We start from the raw sequence: 17,903 nt of genomic DNA on the forward strand, positions 1-17,903 counted from the left end.
GGGCGGGGGGTCACCGTCATGGCGGCCGTGGTGGCGGGGGCACGGTGGCGGGCGGCAGGTGAGACGGGACGGGACGGGACGCTCTGAGCTCCGCTCCGGCCGGGGAGGGAGAGGAGGGAGGTGGCGGGGCAGCGTCTCCGCCGCTGGCCGTTTGGACGACGCGGTGCGGCCCCTCCGCGGCCTCCCGGTGCGGCGAGGCCGGGGGCCCCGTCCCCTCGGCGGGCCCAGCGAGCCCCCGCCGCCTCCCCACGCAGGGCCGGTGCTGCAGCCCCCGGCCGGCTTGTGGCCCCGGTACAGCCGCGCCGTGTAACAGGCGGGCGAGCCTCGGAGCTCTGCCCGTGGCGGAAAGCTGCGCGGGGGAAAGGGGCGGCTCGGGTCTTGGCTTGCATCAGTCTTGGAGCAGCTGGAAAGCCGGGGCGGGGGAAAGTTCATAAAAAGGAGAATCAACTTTACAGGGGTTTTTCTAGCCTGGTGTGAACCTTTATGGAAAATCTAGGGGTTGGGGGTGTGTGCAGGGGCTCCATCGGCCTCCTTGCTGGGCTGGGAAGCTGGCAGGGTGTTTGCTGGGAGAGCAGACAGGCAGCCTCGGGGGCCCTGGCTTTGCATCGGGGTTTGGTTTCCATGCTGGGTGAGTGTGACTTGGTGAACTGCAGCTTCTGCAAGAGAGGTGGTTAAGTATGTTTGGTGTTAAGAGGTCTTGCTAGTCCCTTGTATCAGTCATGCTTTGGATGGTGGGTGAAAAAGGGAATGTTCCTGCAATGAAGCTGTGCAGAGTCTGGCTGTTAATTAAGCACGTTGTTCCAGGAAGGGGATTGTTACCCCTGAGGTAACATAGGGATAAATCCCTGAGCATGTGTTTTTAGGACTTCATCTCTTTCTGCTAAGTGTGTGTGGGTCTAGCTCCTTTCCAGAAAATGCTGAAGCTGCACTTAAAGTGTGATTTAAGTCGTAGTGAACCACTCAAGCTTTGAAGATTTGTGTATGGGAACGGTAATGCAGCTTCACTGTTGATGAACATTAGCTTATGTATATGTAGCTCTGAAAAGCATGAATACATTTTCCTAATTCCCATGTTCTGTTGTTGTTCCTTGTTCAGCTACATAGCTCCTCCACTCCTCTTGTCTAGAAGGAGCAAGCATGACTGGGAGGGTGAAAACCCAGACATAGGAGTGTTAAAACCAAATCTGCTGGACCTTCCCCCCTCTTCCAGGTCACTGTGTTTCACTCACCATTGCAGTGTCTGCTTAGGAGCTACAGGGCCAGTGAGTTACTGGCAGTATGCCTTGTCTTCCTCCTCTCTTTTCAGAGTGGGAACTTTGTAAGGCTTAGTAGAAGTTTCTGAGACTCACCTGGTAAATGTTGTGTAATAGCTTCCCTCCCCTTTTCAGAGGGCCCAGAGGGCTGGAAAGGATCCTTCTAGCAGCACCAGTTAGTGCTCAGAATGAAGAGTGCACCACAGCATTCTTTAGACTACCTGTTCCTCTCCTCTGCCTTTTGGTCACATTGTTTAGCAAGAGACGGGTTGCTCTGAGTGTATCCATGTTAAATTGGTGTGTCTAGGTGGAAGTGTGACTTGAAGTAAGTGTGCTTACAGTGGGAGCTCTCTTGTGCTCTCTTGCAATGCTGCACACAACTGATGGGTCCTTTCTCTTACCAGGTATCTTGTTTTGCTTCCCCCTTTATCTTTGGCATGATAAAACCGAACAAAGCCTTTACAGGCAGAAAAATGGTACCATGAAGCTGACCAGTGCTGTAATGCTTCAGCATTGCTGTCATGCTTCCTCACCAAGGTCTAAAAGCCTAGTTGTTGCTGCTTACTTTTAATTCTTTTTCCCTCCTTCCCTTCTAGCCTGCTTGCTTTCATCTGTGGTTCGGCAACAGAGTTCCCAGAGCACGTCACTGCAGCAAGGGTAATGTCAAATGACTTTATGCTTTTTGCCCCTTGAAATACTGATTGTCCTTTGGGTGGGTGGGGAGGGTGGCTTGTTTTTACTTTGGAAGGGAGGCTTGTCTGATCCCTTAGTCTGTCACTTCCCCCAAAGTTTTAGACTCTGCCTACCTTTGGTCACGTTTGCTAGAGGGATGCTTCTGTTGATTTAGGAAATTAAAAGAGTTGAGTCTAGAGACAGATAATTAGATCCTCCACTGAGAAAAGGGCCACGGTGTGGGCTCAGCCCGTAGTAGACAGCAGAGAAGCCACTCAAGGCAGGACATTGCAAGCTCCTCAGCGGCATAAATGGCTTCAAGCTAACACTCATCTTTTTAGGTACAGGTGGCCTACTCCTCAGGCAAGGTCCATCTCCTGCCTGGAGTCTCTGATACCTGATAAATACTGAACTTGCACTGTGGTCTCTGCACAATGTGATTAACAGCCCAAGCCAGGAAACTTCAGCCTTCATTTGTTTCAGCACTTTGAAAGCTGCTTGTTTGTGTCTGTATTTTGTTTCCTCTGCTGGGATCTCGAGTGAGACAGAGCTGTGGGCTGTGCTGCTGCTTGCTTTAACCAGAAGGGGACACTGCAGAAACGGAGAACTTCTGTGAGCAGCATCAGGGAAAAACGGCAAGATGTGCTCATTCCCTCTGCTCTTCTGAAGGCTGCGGAGGGGTGACCTCTTCCCGCTGATCCTCAGCCATGTGGGAACACAGTTTGGATCTCTGCCTCGGTGACAGAGCACCCAACATTATTACTATACCCCGCAACAGACCCACGAAGCCTTGGTGCTTGTGGCTATATACTTGTTTGCAAGTGCTTTGAGTTTCTGTTAAATGAAAGCCCTTCCTGAGGCATTGCTGGGCATTACAGAGTAAACCAATCCAACACTATTGCTGTTGTGTTAATTTGCCTTCGTTCACTAGCATCTAATGTCTTTTCTGGAACGTTTTATGGGGTTTGCGCATCCTGTGTTATTTATAGAAAGTGTGGATCTCTGTGCACAGGAAGCTGGACTTCCTGTTTGTGGTGGAGATGGTATTTTAGTGAGCAGCACCTTTCTCTTTGAATTTCAGAAACCAATACCTTTCTGGTCATCTCATCAAGATCCAGGGTGAATCTGCCTCTTTAAATCTAAGATTGTCTTTGTGGTATTGTAGATTCTTGCTTAATAATCTGGTGCCTTTTGGTCATGTGTCTCTTTCTGAGTAAAGGCATTTGGCATCTCTCAGGGTAATCTCTGAATGGTGCAGGATGGGCCTTGTGCCTCCTCTCCCTGGCCCCTGAAATGCGTACCACAGTTCCGAGTAGTGCTTTTCTCTCCAGTTCTTTGGGAACAAATCAATAGTTTTTGTAACTGGCTCTTATGCAGAGATGTAAGCAGCTGCCTCTGGTCCTTCTTGTTGTTGCTTCTTGTCCTAGAGATCTTGAAAAACAGCTAATTATAAGCAAGTGTCATTTGCATTTTTTCCGCTCAAACTCACACTGAGCTTCGTGCAGTGTTTCATTTCTGAATTAACACCCTGTGGCACATTTGAGCGGCGTTAATTGTTGTTCAGCTCTGATGTTTTAAACAGCCTTCTCATGATGTAGTGCTGTCTGCACCACTGTCAAGAAAGGCAGTGTGTGCATGGCAGTACCTGCGGTATTGACTGTACAGGGCTTGAAGCAGTCAGGAATTCGGTCAGTTTTGAGGCAGAGGATCCCTCTCAGTGACTATCTTGAGAAAAGCAGAAAGAATCCACTGTACAGCTAAACAGAATGTGTTGCTGGCTGCTAGCTGAAACACCCCTGGCAGTTTTCAGTCTTTCGTTCTGTATCCATACTGTAGCCTGCTCGCCTTCAGGCCCCCAGTTTATTTACTAAACTGAAGGTGTCGTGCGTTGTGACAGCCGCATACCATTTTTAGTAAGTCAGAGAGCAGCATCCAAATATAGACAGTAGAGCTGTCTTCAGGTCTGCACAGAATTTGTCACTTGGGTGCTGGTGCAGCTTGAGCTGTGGTTGCTTCCACGATTGTATCAGTACTGAATGATCCTGAAGGGATGCATCTGTGGTGTCCAGAGTCCCTCAGGCTGGTCACCAGGGAGGTTTTTGGGGACTGATGCAACATCTTGCAGTGGAGAGGCTCTTGTCTCAGCGGTACAGTTGCAGAGTGTTTGAAAAGAGATGTTACAAAAGCCACTCTCTATCACAAAAGTGGAAGCTACTCTTTCAAGAAGAATCAGGATTTAATTTGCACCTTTCAGCAAAATATCTTGGTGCTCAAAGTCATCGTGAGGAATGATGCTTGTGCTTGGCTGGATGAGTATGGGGTGGTGCAAGCTCCCGCTCCCTTCTGCGGTGAATCTGAACCAAGATAGGCATGGGTCTAAGAAGTTTTGTTAGATGCCTCTGCTAGTCCCTCCCCAGTGTGGTACTATCAATTATAGACAGATGTGGTAATGGCACAGAAGAGTCTTTTGGGTTAAATGTTTGTGGTATTAAATGCTGAATTGCACTGGGGGTAGGGTAAGCCGTTATTATTGCCATTCAGGGAATGCAGCTGTAAGTGACAAAAGAACAACAGCCTTGTGACTCTCCTGTAAAGAACCCAGCTGTGGTCTTAAGGCCCTCTCTAAACTGTCTATTTAACAGAGAAGAGCTTCAAAAAACAGAGGGGGGAAAAAAGGATGCATGTGAGTCATTCATGTGCAGCATTTAAGGCTGGTTTAAGAATGCTCGTTAGCCCTTCTTCCCCATCAAAGGCAAGTTGCCTCCTCCCGGATGCTCCCCGCTGTCAGGTAACTTCAGGGCTTTGTACTTGGTGAAGTGAGCTGAGGAGCATTAATGTGTTCAGCCGCTCAGCTGTGGTGGAGGTAACTTGTAGCTATACCCGGAAAAGCTTAATAAGAGCCTTGTATCTAAAACTCGTGTGTAACAAGGCTGAAGGTAGGTCTGTTTCCATTGGAGTTGGTGACAAAATTCCAGTCTGTAAAAACAAGGGGGTGGAAAGTCAGTGGTAGTCTCTGAACTTTATTGGCACTACCACATCCAGCTGCAGATATCAACATCAGGAAGAAGTGATAGCCTGTGTGAATTTTCAGTTAATTTTCCATTGGTTTATTTCTGCACGCTTCCTTTGTTTCAAACTATTTTAACTAACATTCTGAAGTGGGAAGAAAGAAAAAAAAAAAAAGAGGGGGGGAATAATCCATTCCCCATAATGAATTTTATGATAGGATGGGACGTAAAGCAAACCAACCACTGAGGCATTTATCCCTTTTTCTCAAAGCTTGCTGCAGTTCATGGTGGCCCTAAATGATGTTAAGCCCTGGGAGCAGTGACTGTTGTAGGGTATTTACAGGCTGAACTAAAGAATGAGACTGTTTTCTGCATGTTTTTGAACAGCCTTCTGATATGGGCTTCATCTTCAGCATTTCTTGTCCTACTGGAGTGCTTTTGCCAGGTGTCGGGAGGAGGGTCTGAGGAGTTTGCTATATCCAGTGTCCTCCATTGGATTAATTCCTCAAGAGGTAACATGGCTTTTGCCTTGTCTGCCTCCCTCTGTCCGTAACACTTTACATTGGAATAGAAAACCTCTCCTTGCTCATGAGCTGCTACAAAGAGAAATGTGATCTGTGGGAAGTTGCCTTCTGGCCCCAGTGGGTTTTAGATCTAGTTTTTCATACTGAGAAATCATTAAGTCTCCTCTACAACTTCTGCTTCGCCAGTGGAAAACCACTTTCTAGTCCCATCTGCAGCTTCTTTTACCTTTTTCCCTTTCTTCATGCTTTACATCTCTTGACAATATCTGTGTGCTACAAATGAATCTTACCTTATCATTCACAGACTTGTTGCCAAAACATCTCTGACTTCACCCCCGTGGCCTGAAGTGAAACTTCCAGATCCAGTAGAAGAAGCGAAGTATCATGCAGGTAAAGATCTCAAGTCCCTGAGTGAAGACTAGCACTCCAGTATTGCCGCTGGTGGCAGGCCTGATTGAGCATAAATAAGTGTTTTCAATGACTGGAGCCTGGTTTTGTTCTTTGCAGTCTGTCAGATGTGTTAGTGTCACTGGACTTGTGCTCCAGCTGCTGGTATTGGAGATTTGGGTACAATATGAGGTTGTCTTAGTTTGTGACAGTGTGACAGATTGTAACACTCCTAGAGTAACCTTACTTGATGTGATGTGTTGCTTTCTAAAGTGTGAAACAAGCCTTTTGGACAGGAGGAAACAATTATTTGTCTTTTAATGGATAAATCAAAAAGCTAAAGCCAGCAAAAGCTGTTGGATGGAAGGCACATCAGAGAGCTGGTGTATTTAAATGCATAAAACACTAGAGCCAGCATAAGCAGTTGGATGGTGGGGACATGACTGAGCTGCAGAGGTGTGACATAAGGCAATGAGCAGCTGGGATGTGACATAATGTTAGTGAATGTGTTTCTGTCCCCACATCTAGTCAGGACCGTTGAAGGCAGCCAGTGGTCCTCCTGAAAGGAGCACGTGGACTGTACAGTAGGCAGCCTCGCAGGTCAGTGAGAGAAGTGCCCACAGATGTTTGGCAACCACCCTCCCTCATTGCTTCACCTTACTAGAACATGTCAATCTTCCACTTGTAACCAGACACAGGTCCCCTGGCAGGTGAGAATCAAATAGAAGAAGGCAGATGTGTCTAGCCTCGTATTGCCCAAGTGGGGCTGTTGTCATCCAGACCGTGCTGGGGATGGTAGCAGGGAAGCCACATGTGTGGGATGTGTCTCAGAACTAGGCAATAATGAGCCCCAGTGGGTGAATTCCTTCTGCAGTTGCTGTGGTGGTAGCAATTAGGCGTTGTGCTTCACACAGGCAATGAGCTCCTCTGTTTATTAACAGGCAGTCTTACTGTCTCGTTGTGTAAACCTCTGGGACATCTGTGAAAGGTATCTGACTCCTGCTTTAGGTGGGAGAGACCTGGGAAGTAAAGGAGAGGAGTTCTTTTACAAGGAGAGTGAGAGGTGAAAAGCTGGGTTGTGTCCACCTTTTTGCAGATAGTCTCCAATCATCGGACTGAAGTGTGTTAGTAGCTATGTGACTGGTGTGCTTTAGAGAGAGCCTCCTGCTCCAGGTCTCCTCTCTGGCTGTTTTTCATCCTGCTTTTTATCTCCTTTGTGCTCCTGGGATTGCTCAAGTGACAGATGTTCTGTGTCTGAGTGTGATTTGACCCGGTAGTGAACTGTGAACTGCTCTGTTTGGTTTACTGAAGCCCTGTGGTGAACAGGGTCCCATGTTCACCTGATTGATTCACATGGGATCCTCGGGGCTGCTGTGATTTCTGTGCCTGGTAACCTCCTGCTGTTAATGAGCTTGCATCATTATCTCCTGGCTGTGCTTATCCAAAGCAAACAGCAAGAGCATTTGAATTCTGCCTTCTATTTTTCTGCTGGCTATGGAAACAGTCAGGGGTATTTAGGATTGCTGTCCTAGCAGTTAAATAGTAACATCACTTGATGTTTCCTGTCACTAGAGGTGGTTGGAAGAGTTATCAACAACTTCAGAGCCCAAGTACAGTGTAGAAAATGTACCTTTTTTGGTTATGGAAAGATGATAAAGCCCCATGGATAGAAAGTTGAAACTTGACAAGGAACTAACCCTTGTTAGAGCATGACTCAGCATGTTTTTTGCTGAGAGAAAATTGTAGGCCAGCATTTTTGAAATTTTGGTTTTGAAACGTTGACCACAGGACTACTGGTCTACCTGCATCAGCAGTTCAGAGCTGCAAGAAATTTATTGTACCCATAGTGCAGTTGCGGGTATAACAAGGAAAATGTGCTTGGTTTTTTTCCTCTGGACTTTTTGTGGTGGTCCACTGTGATTCAGAGAAAAGAGCACACAGTAGATTTTTCTTCTGGGACAGCAATTCCAGCAACACAGAAGCTAAACTCTTCACTGTAGTGGGAACTGTAGTAACTACTGCCTTGCAAATAATTGGTTCTTACCTCTTCCTAGAATAGCTTGCATCTGCTGGGTTGAAACTTGGACACTTTCAGAGTGTTCCTGTAAGAACTGGGTTTGGTTTGACTGGCTGCTAAATTCTTGCCTGTCCCAAATGGATGTTGTTTTGTTTACATTCCTAGAAAAAAGAAAAAAAAAAGATTCAGCCACTTTTGCGGACCATGAAGAAAATCTATTTTTCCAGTTATAGAAAAGTTGCTGTTTTTCTGAACAGCTCAAGTGGGTGGAAAGCTACTATTTGGCAGTGGAATGGCACTTATTAAGCAATACCTTTTGATGTTCCTGTAAAAACTGGTTTTGGTTTCAGTGCATGGGAAGCTGATCACAGAAAACTGAGTTTGTTCATGTGCAGGACCTTGTCCCCGGCATTTGTACCGCTTCTGGCACCTGCTCTGTGTGTATGTGTATACGGGAAGAGATTTTTCAGGAAGAGATTTTCTGGAAGAGACTGACAGAAAGGTCTCTCTTGTCTTTGCTGCAGGTACAAGTTCTCAAGCCAAGCTTTGTTAGTTTTTCCTTTGTACTTTGCCAAACTCTTCCTGATGTTCCTGCATGCCTTACACGGTATTCAGAGTGATGGCCTTCTGCATATGACTTGGAAATTGAGTTGCTCCCCTCCAAACGTAGAATGCAAGGATGAGCACTCTTTTCTGGAACACTTTATATCTGAATGCAGTGCATTTTAGGATGCTTAAGAAATAGGCTGAGAAGTCAACAGTCTTAGATCAGCCGCATGGTATATATACTAGCTGTTTACTTACACATGGGTTTGCCAGCAGCTAAAATACAAATTAAGTTTATGAAAGGGAGGTTCACGCCTTGTCGGAAACAACATTGCTGTTGATCCATGCTTAAAGATTCCCAGAAGGTAATAGTTTTGGTGGGAGAGCAGTGTGGCTGAGTTAGTTTTGAGCGGTTCTTCACACCTTGCGGGGGTTTGTACACTGATTCCTTCCCTGCTGTTTGCCCGCAGAAGTGGTACAAAAGGTGAACAAGATGATCGCAATGGGGCAGTACGGAAGGCTCTTTGCTGTGGTCCACTTTGCCAGCAAGCAGTGGAAAATAACTAGTGAAGACTTGATTATGATGGACAATGTTCTGGAGGCTGAATGTGGAGACCGAATCCGGATGGAAAAGGTGACATGCCATGCTTCCACAGTGCCTGTGATGCCATGCTGTGTGTGGGGCTAGAGCAGATTGCCTGTGAACATTCCCTAAGGCAAAACCCATAACCAGTTTTTAATAACACGTCCTGAATAGCTCCTGTCTGATCTCCCGTTCTTACTCCAGTTACTTGCCTTGTCTTAGTTTTGTTCCAATTTCAGTTACTCTGTTAGTGATAATATTATTGTGATTTCTGTTGAACAGGGTTGGAGTGAGTCGTGCCAGACTCTGTTAGGAGACAGATTTTTGTTGTACTAACTTCATCCAAAAAAAGAAAATTACAGTTGTTATTTCTAGAGACAGCAGCTGAAGACTGTGTTTACCTTGAAACTCTCAACACCCAAAATACTTGCAGTCCTCCGGAGGGACTGTCGCTGAGCAATGCTTTGCAAGATCCTTATCGTGCTGAGTGTGTTGGGTGGAGGGAGAGGGATGGTGCATGTAGGGGAGAATTACCAAGATGCAATTCAATATCTTTACCTTTACCCTTGTTTAACTAGCAGGAGCTTGTAGAGGTTTATTAATCCAAAGCTTAAATGAAAGATTACGAAGTGGGGTTGGTTTAATCTTAATATTGGTTGTTAGAGCCAAGTAAGCAGTTAAGGAGAGCCGGGCAGTTCTTCTACTTACCCGTTGCTTTGAAGTCCAGTTTTGAGGCAGCTTTTTAGGCATGCCTTCAGCTGTGTCCTGTGTCCTTGCAGAGAGGAGTGATTTGCATGAAGTAGCCAGCTAGGAATGCAAAGGTCTGGATGGGAGTTAAAGGTGAAAAACTTGCCTAACCACCATAACTCTTCTGGGATTTTACTGGCAAGTTTCTAAACGAAAACTGGGAATATCTCATGACCATTTGTATGCTGCTTTTAACTGCTGCTGTACAATTAGTGTGGGGAAGGAGACAGTCTGTAAGAAATGCTGCCTCTTCTCACTATGTCCTCTTTATTATCCTGCCTGATCCTTTAGATAAGCGGGTGGTTGAAATACCCTGAAACAAAAGGGCTAGTCCCTGAGGTGGTGAATCCCACCCCCACCCCCCCCCCCCATGCTCATTTCTTTTTTGCCCTCTTGAGGCCTGATGGAGGAGGGTGAGGACAGTATTTCTCTGCTGGGACATGGAGCAATTGCTATAAAAATCCAATGATTTTAGGAGCTGCTATTCATTCCGATCCACACAAGGCACATTCTTCTTTTTCCCTGTATTGCTTTTCATAACTTTTACAGCTGTTGGTGAGCCAGGACAGAAAGGTTCAGTGTGTTCTGATCAATGTGAAAGATACTTCCAAAGTATGTTTTAGTAGGATAAGCTGTCCTGGAAGACTGACTGTTTAACGAATCTGCTTCTTGCCTGTTAGCTGCCTTTTCCCACCATCCCTCTCTAGTAACAGCATCAGGTTTGAAATGTGTAAAGGCCTATTTTTAAGCAGTTTGACTCCTTTATGGTGACTGTAGAATTTGGAAGATACTGTTTGCATTTCTACTGGGACAAGAAAGCAGTGACATATGCCTCGTTTATTTTCCATAGGTTTTACTGGTTGGCGCTGATGACTTCACACTTATTGGAAGGCCGCTCCTGGGGTAAGATGTCTCATACAAGAATTGTCTTTGAAACAATTCTTGTACTTAATTGTGGCTTCAGGGCTCCTACAGTCCCTGAAACTGAAGAGAAACTTGGATTTATCAGCAGTAGCTTTTTTCCCAGCCCTGTGGCTTTTGAAAGAGCCACCAATAAAGCTTCTCAGCCTCTGCTGACTCTAACCATAGCCACACTGCCAGGATAGAACAGCAGTTAGTTTTCCAAGTGAATGAGCCATGTTTCACAGCTGAGTTTTACTAAGGTAACTGTAGGATATTCACCTCTACTGGGTTGGACCTTTTTTTCTTGTTACAAACCTTGCACTAACTTAGCAGTAAATCTTGCTCTTCAACATCTTTACTCCCTTACCCTAATTCTGGTGATAGTCATCTTGGAATAACCCAGAAATCCTTTCCCATCCCTTAACCCCTTAATTTGACTTGGGGTTTTTTAACCCATTTCCTTTTGTCCTTGTCTTAACCCAGCAGGCCTTAATCTTAATTTTAGAGTTCCTGATTTTCCTGTCCAGCAGTCACAGAACTGGGGAGAAGGATTTTACCTGCTTGGCACCATCCTAGTGTGTAGGACCTGCTATACAAACTGGCAGAATGCCTGCTTCTTCAGCATTTTCTATACCAAAAGGAAGTGGTGCGTGTGGACCAGGTGTTATTGCTCAGCTCTTAGCAGTAGCCAGAAGCAAAGTCATGAACTGTTGTTTTCCCCAGGACAAGAGGTTTTAGTGGTAAAATGCAAGTGAAGATGAGGTGGGTTGCAGGTGCTTGAAGTACCTGGAAGCCCTGGCTGTGGTCTGGTTGCAAGCTAAACCACTTGTTTTGGCCTTAGCTCGAACTGCAGTGACTTTGGCAGAGGATGGGCCCATGAGTAGGAAGTTGTACATCTGAGAATTACTTGTTGATGCCTTGTAGATTCAGATTAGAAATACCGTAGAGTTTCATATCATTTTCACTTTTGAGTGCTTGCTGTGGCACCAGGGGGTTGTTGGTCTTTAGGAGTTACTTGTAACATGTTTGTACAGTTGATAACATGACTTTGGTTGCAGTGGTGGTAGCTGCTTCGAGTTCCCTGTGTTAGGATTTTGAGAGCTGCCAGTCCTTTTAACAGTACTGCAAATATATCTGGAAGAGCGGGTTGGCAGGAGTCTTTGAATTATTGCCAGATATTGCCCTCGTGGAAGATCTTAGGAAGGGAAATCTCATTACTAGGACTAGAAGTGTCATCTTGCAGAAGTTCAGAGGAGCCCAAGTTCTGCAGGCATGGATACGCCATGTCAAGTAGTTTAGGAGCACCATCCCTCACCTGGCTGTCTTAACTAGTGGCTCTGGGGTGTTTTTTTGCAACTCTCAGTTTGTGTGCTGGACTTGGCGTGTGCGGTGCAAGACGCAGGAGCTCTAGGGCAGGAAGAGAAACAGCTGTTGGGTTCCTGCAGCTGCTCTCAATGTGTGGAAGGTGGTGCCAGTTGCTTGAAGCAGACCAAACTGCACATCTGCCAGTGTTAGCCTGAACTCCAGTAACTGGCAGAGGAAGAATGTTGGGAGGAGGAGGCAGTAGCAGCTCACCAGGCAGATTGAAAGGCTGGTGGGAAGGTGCCATCCTCCCCCCAAGCTGTAGGGAAACCTCCCGAGTCCCCAGCTCTGATACGGGCTGAGGAAAGGAAAGCAAAACCCAGCGTGTCACGAGCAACATCGACTGCAGTTCTTTCACATAGCTCCCAGTTGTGCCTAAACCACAAACATTTTGGAGGGGAGATAAGAGGTTGGGTATGAACAAATGTGGTTTTGTTTTTCTGTTGTTTCAAAAATAAACACTTCAGTAAATGCTTGCACCAGTGTCTGCGTAAGACAGTTCATTACAGCTGCACTCCCTGTTCAAACTTGGAGGCGGGTAGGAACTTGTCCTGTTTTGGACGGACAGTGATGTTTTAATTTTCTGTAACAGTCAGATACCTCCCAAGATGACACTCCTTAAAAGCCTTAAAAAACAACAGTGCAACAAAACATATCTGCGTGGCAGAGGCTATTCTGGGAACTTGTAGCTGGCTTCTGCTCTGGAATCTGTTGGGTTTTGTGTTTGTTCAAGTAACTTGCTGTCTGGTCGATTGGCACAAGGATATCAAGCAGTATGCAGCTGTACTTTGTTTAGCTGTATAATGCAGAAAGTGTTGTGCGCTTTTAAAGCTGTGATTAGAAGTGAGCATAACGTTGGGCAGGTTTGCATTTCAAGCCATCAGCTCAGTACCCTCAGCTGTTTTAGACCTGAGTGGAATGAATGGTACCTCTGAGAAAGCTTAGCTTATTTCTAGACAAAGTACTACTGATGGGGGAATTTTTTTCTCTAGATGAACCTTGCTCTTTCTCCTGCTACCTGTCCATTTTTGCAGTGGCTTCAGTAGAAAAGGCAAAGGGCCTTGGGCCTGTTCTTTTCCCAGACAGCAAGGCTGGGATTCAGTTACCTTCTGCAGGGAGCAAGCAAGCTTGTCAGTTGAAATTATTACCTCTAAGAATTGTGATCCTTTGGTGCTGTGGATTGCCTGGATCTTTTTCACGGCTTAATGACAATAGCTTTCAGCCCAACTTACATCTATGAGATTTCAGTGTGAATTTTTCTTGCTTCCTGCAAAAATCTGATAGACTTGTTTTGTCATGAAACATTTTGCTGCTAACAGCAGCAGGCCCGACTGTCTATGTCAGACTCTGGGAAACGCGTGACCCTCTTTTTATTTTTATGGACATTCCAGTCATACCTAAAACATTTGATGAAGTTTTTTGTTTTTTTTCCTTGGGCTCTATTTCACTGAGAGCTTTTCTGTTCCTATGCACTTCACCAGCAAGTCGTTTTCTGTTGTGCTTCAGCCTCTCCGCCAGCAGGTCCTAGTGCTTTGTCCAACAGAGAAGGACTTACCAGGGCCCTTTGGCCTTGAACTTTGGCTTGCAGAGTGAAGCCGTGCTTGGATACTGGATTGTCTCAACAATACCCTTAAAGGTTTACTTGAAAGCATGTCAATATCTATGAGCAGTGGCGGGGGGACACTTATCTACAGATCCGTGTCAATGTTTCTGCCTTTGGCTGGATACTACCCAAGCCTAGGACAGCCAGTGCAGTCCGGTGGTGAGCGCTGTATCAGGGATAGCTTGGCTGTGCTACTGCAAACCCTGGCTCTCCCGAGAGCTGCCCAGAGATTTCAGTGACCAGGTCACTTTATCTGGCCTGGCCACTTTCCAGTTTTCCCATGTGATCATCATTAGTGAGTTTGTTACATGCCTTTACAGTCCAAGCCTGTGAGAAGTCGGTGGGAGTGTATCCTTCAGCAGGCAGGAATTAGACCCGGGAAGTATAGCTCCCTAATTATAGTGTTAAAACATGGCCAGCCACTGAAGTGCAGTTCATTTCTTGGTTTCTTGCCTCACGTTGCAAAGCTCGCTGTGTATTTCAGTAGTGCTGTTGGATCCTATCACTGGGCTGAATCTGGACAATGTCCTTTATCTGAGATGTGAGGGTCACCCAGCCTCTCAAAATCTAGATCATCTTTTGTCTCTTTTCTTCTGGGCTAGCCAATAAATGCAGGTATTATCAGTTTTTCTCCTCTGGCTGCCCTTCCTTCCTCTCTCAATCTCTGATATATGTTACACCCCAGAGGGTAAAAGTTAAGAGAGATGGTAAATGTCTCAAAGCCTTTGGCCTCCTAGTGACCTTGCTGGAACAGTTAGGTTAGATGGGCTTCCCCTCTCTGCCCCCCTTAAGTGCAGACAGAGTAATTTGTCAGGAAAATGTTCTTTAAATGTCTTCCGGTGGCAAAGTGAGCATGCTAATGAGTTTTTAATGATATTCTGCAGCAATGCTGCATGAAAGAGTGTCTCTTCCTCCCTCCTTGTGGCTGTTGATTAAAACCACACTTTCCAAAGCTTTAGTCTGGCTCTTGTCTGGGGGCACTTATCTTCCCAGAGAGCAGTTGTAGTGCAGACAGGTAGCTGTTCCTCCAGTGCGTGCTTCAGAGCCACCTTGTTTTCTAGCTCTTGGCATTTTTCATAGAGCAGCTAGAAATCCCAGCATTCTTTTTCTAACTTCAGTGGGACTTTCTCTGAGCTCTGCAGAAGCCCTGGGCGGGCAGGAGGTGTGTTTGAGTGTGTCGGTAAGGTAAAGTGGAGCGACTAATTACTTTGTGCTTTTATGTGCCTGTGAATACAGGCTGTATTCTTCTCTTCATCTCTCTCCTCAGGGAGGGAGGATGTTTACTTGCTGAGAATTTCCATATGTAGAAATGAGATATAGAAATAATTTGAGTCTTTGAGTGGTCTGAACTCCCCGAGCTGCGAGGCAGGCAGCAGTACCTGAAATCCTCAGGGAGTCCCCATCTTCTTTTCCAATTTGGGGTAAACAAGCAGGACAGACCAAGAGTGGGAGGCAGAAGAGAGGCATGTGAGAGGAGAAGGGACTTGCTCCAGGAGCCAATTAGCTGTGCTTCCTGCTAGAAACAGCAGGCCAAATCTCTTTTCACTGAGCCTTTGCCAGGATTTTTTCAGGTGAGCAAGGTGAGAAGGCTTTCTTCCAGCTGTCTGTGATGCTTTGTAGAAGGAAGAAGGACTTCTGTGCTGACCGGCATAGCACAGAAGAAGGGGCCACTGGTGGGTTTAACCTGTACCATAAGCAAAGTAGGACACACAAGATCATGTGAATGTGCCAGACGAGGCACTGTATTAACTTACTGTAATCCTACAAGTTCCTGCAGGTTTGTCTTGCTACTGCCTCCCTAGCTGTTTCTGATCTTATCGCTCACGTTGATAGAGAGGTACTGCCCTACAACCTATTGTATCACTTGGCTGATCCACATACAGCACCTTGAGGCTTTTGGTTTTGCACTGTGAAGCCAACAAACTGACAGATTTCCCTCTTTCCACAGTGATTTTGTAGTTCCTGTGGATCTGGGCTCTGTAAGGCAGGATGTGTTATCTGTGTGTCGCTTTTCCCCAGAAACCTGCTTACAGATAGGACGAGAACGTAAATAGTTAAAAAGTGATACTTGTAAAATTTATTTTTAAGGAAAGATCTCGTCCGTGTGGAGGCTACTGTGATTGAAAAGACAGAGTCGTGGCCAAAAATTAACATGCGCTTTCGGAGGAGGCACAACTATCAAAAGAAGAAAAGTAAGATTAATAGAATACACAGCTTCCTTCCCTGCTGTTTTGTTGCTAGATCTGGGATGGGGGTATCATGACACAAGGGCAGTGTCTGGGGAAGGAGACTCATTTACCACGTCCCCAGGACCGCTCATGGCACAGCACCTCTTTCCCAGCCTGCTGCCCCAGGTGTGCCCACTGTATGCAGAGCACAGTGACTTAATACTCCCTTGGTCCAGCACCCTTTGTTGAATAGCCTTGCAAAAGACCTTACTGGAAAAAAAAATTCCCTGGGCAGAAAAGCAATCCTGTTCCCTTTCCAAAGCCTTAAATGTTTGCTGTGTTATCACAGATATTAGCAAGTCTTAACAGTATCCTGTGGCAGGCTTTTTGATTACCAAATGACCGTCCCTTCTCAAATACGGCTGAGAGAGAAAAATTATGACTGTTGGTTTATGGAATGGATGCTAAAACCTCGACCAGTCTAACACAGTCCCACGGGAGCTCTGCCTGGACCCCTTGTTGATGCCGTACCAACAGTATGCAGCTGTCCTGCCAATGTGGCAGCATCTGCCAGCACACCCCCTCCTAGAAACCATCACGCCTTGGCATGCCTTAATGTTGCTAAGCCAGCAGGAGCCTTTCGAAAGGTATGCAACAGTTATGTGCTGTCATCTGATCTTTTTTTTTTTCTCTCTCTTTTCATTCTTTTTCAGTCATCGTGAACCCACAGACTGTCCTCCGGATAAACACCATAGAAATTTTCCCCTGTTTGTCATGATTGATCAGGTGTTGTGGGGCTTGGGTTTATTATTGCTTTAGGCAATTACTGAAATAAAACTGCCTTGTCATTGGAGAGTTCTGGACTTCTTGCTGTTGCTGGAAATGGAAATCTCTATGTAATTTCTTTTTTAAAAGCAACAATGAAATACAGTTTTAAACTATTATTTCAGCCTTGATGGTATTTATTTGTCAAAAGTCTTAAACACCCCAGGATCCATTGCTAGCTGTCGAGCTGTTTCATGCCAGCTGGGTCTGCCTCTGCCTGCACATCCCTCTATGTACTTTAGGAATACAGGCTCTCAGCTGTGTCTTAAAAATACCTTGGGCTTCACTGGTTGTGGAAGAAAAGGGCCATCTGCCTCCCCAGTCCCAGAAGTGAGGCTCTGAGCCGGGAAGGCAGAATCTATGGGTAAAATTAGTCAATTTAAAGAGCCTGGTGCTGTGCTTCATTATTTGTGTCTATGCAAGTTTCCCTGGCACTGGGAGCACACTTAAGGCTAGCAATGGGGCAGGGGGTTTGGGTGAGCTGATTTGCCCTCTGGAAACACTCGTAGCTCTCCACAGACTGCAGTTACATCGCTGTAAACAGGTGAGGTGTTTTTAAGAGTGCTAAGTGTAATTTTTGCCTTCCACCCCTTTTTCTCTCCTGACAAAAGCCCTGCTGCTCTGCTCATTATCCTGGTGTTTTATGGCTTCAGGGAATACACTGGGGTACAGTGTGGCCCACAGCAAAGATGGGACTGAAGAGAGCAGTGAAACAAGATGACTGCAAGATCCCAAATATACTCCCAGATCATGCTAAGTGGTGAAAATCCGTATAGGTTAGGAACACCTGAGAAATTACCCTCTTAAAAGTAAGCTCAGGAGTCTATTGCATAGCAATAAATTGTCTGCATGTATTATACCCTCACAAGAACAGGTATCAGTGGCTCAGGAGTGATTTTGTGCCTATTTGACAGACTTGGTGCTTGGCCGACTGTGAATATTTTTATGTCTAGATCCCAGTATTTTCTCTCTGCTTTGTCTGCAGGTTGAGCACTGTCACTTATTGAGCAGCATGTGCAAGGCCAGATTCAGCAGGCTTATTCAGCCAAGGTCTGCATGTGTTTCTGTACTGTAATAACAACCAGGAAGAGTTTCCTAGAGCTATCAGATTCTCTACAGCTACCATGAGAAGTGGTAAGTCGAGCTTGCTCACCTTGTCACTTCTCTAGGGAATGCCCTGCTTCAAGTGAGTCAGGAGGAAAGTCTGCATGTGAATGTCCGTATGCGCCCCTGCGGCGACTCCTTCATAGCACCAAGGTTGCCCAGCATTTCCTTCAGTACAGGGTGGTGGTTTTGAATATAACT

At 46.0% G+C, this 17,903-nt stretch overlaps 2 protein-coding genes across 3 annotated transcripts in view; both read left to right on the forward strand.

Annotated features, from left to right (window-relative positions):
* Positions 1–16,626, forward strand: MRPL21 (mitochondrial ribosomal protein L21). Of its 2 annotated transcripts, XM_056353583.1 has the most exons (7): positions 1–58; positions 1,850–1,910; positions 5,762–5,847; positions 8,878–9,041; positions 10,588–10,640; positions 15,694–15,797; positions 16,487–16,626. In XM_056353583.1, exons 1-7 carry the CDS (start codon positions 19–21, stop codon positions 16,549–16,551), a joined length of 573 nt encoding a protein of 190 aa, XP_056209558.1. In that variant the 5' UTR covers positions 1–18; the 3' UTR covers positions 16,552–16,626. The 2 variants fall into 2 exon arrangements, with proteins under 2 accessions (XP_056209558.1, XP_056209559.1); XM_056353584.1 differs by lacking the exon at positions 1,850–1,910 and having other exon boundaries at positions 35–58.
* The window catches only part of LOC130155841 (ras-related and estrogen-regulated growth inhibitor-like), a 22,553-nt gene continuing 20,454 nt past the window's right edge, over positions 15,805–17,903 (forward strand). The window contains exons 1-2 of the mRNA XM_056353582.1: positions 15,805–16,420; positions 17,584–17,732. Of these exons, the coding sequence (XP_056209557.1) occupies positions 17,723–17,732 (10 nt within the window). The 5' untranslated portion in view covers positions 15,805–16,420; positions 17,584–17,722. The remainder of the gene's footprint in view (positions 16,421–17,583; positions 17,733–17,903) is intronic.

The sequence above is a fragment of the Falco biarmicus genome, chromosome 10, assembly GCF_023638135.1.
Source record: "Falco biarmicus isolate bFalBia1 chromosome 10, bFalBia1.pri, whole genome shotgun sequence".
In the NCBI taxonomy this organism is placed as follows: Eukaryota; Metazoa; Chordata; class Aves; order Falconiformes; family Falconidae; genus Falco; species Falco biarmicus.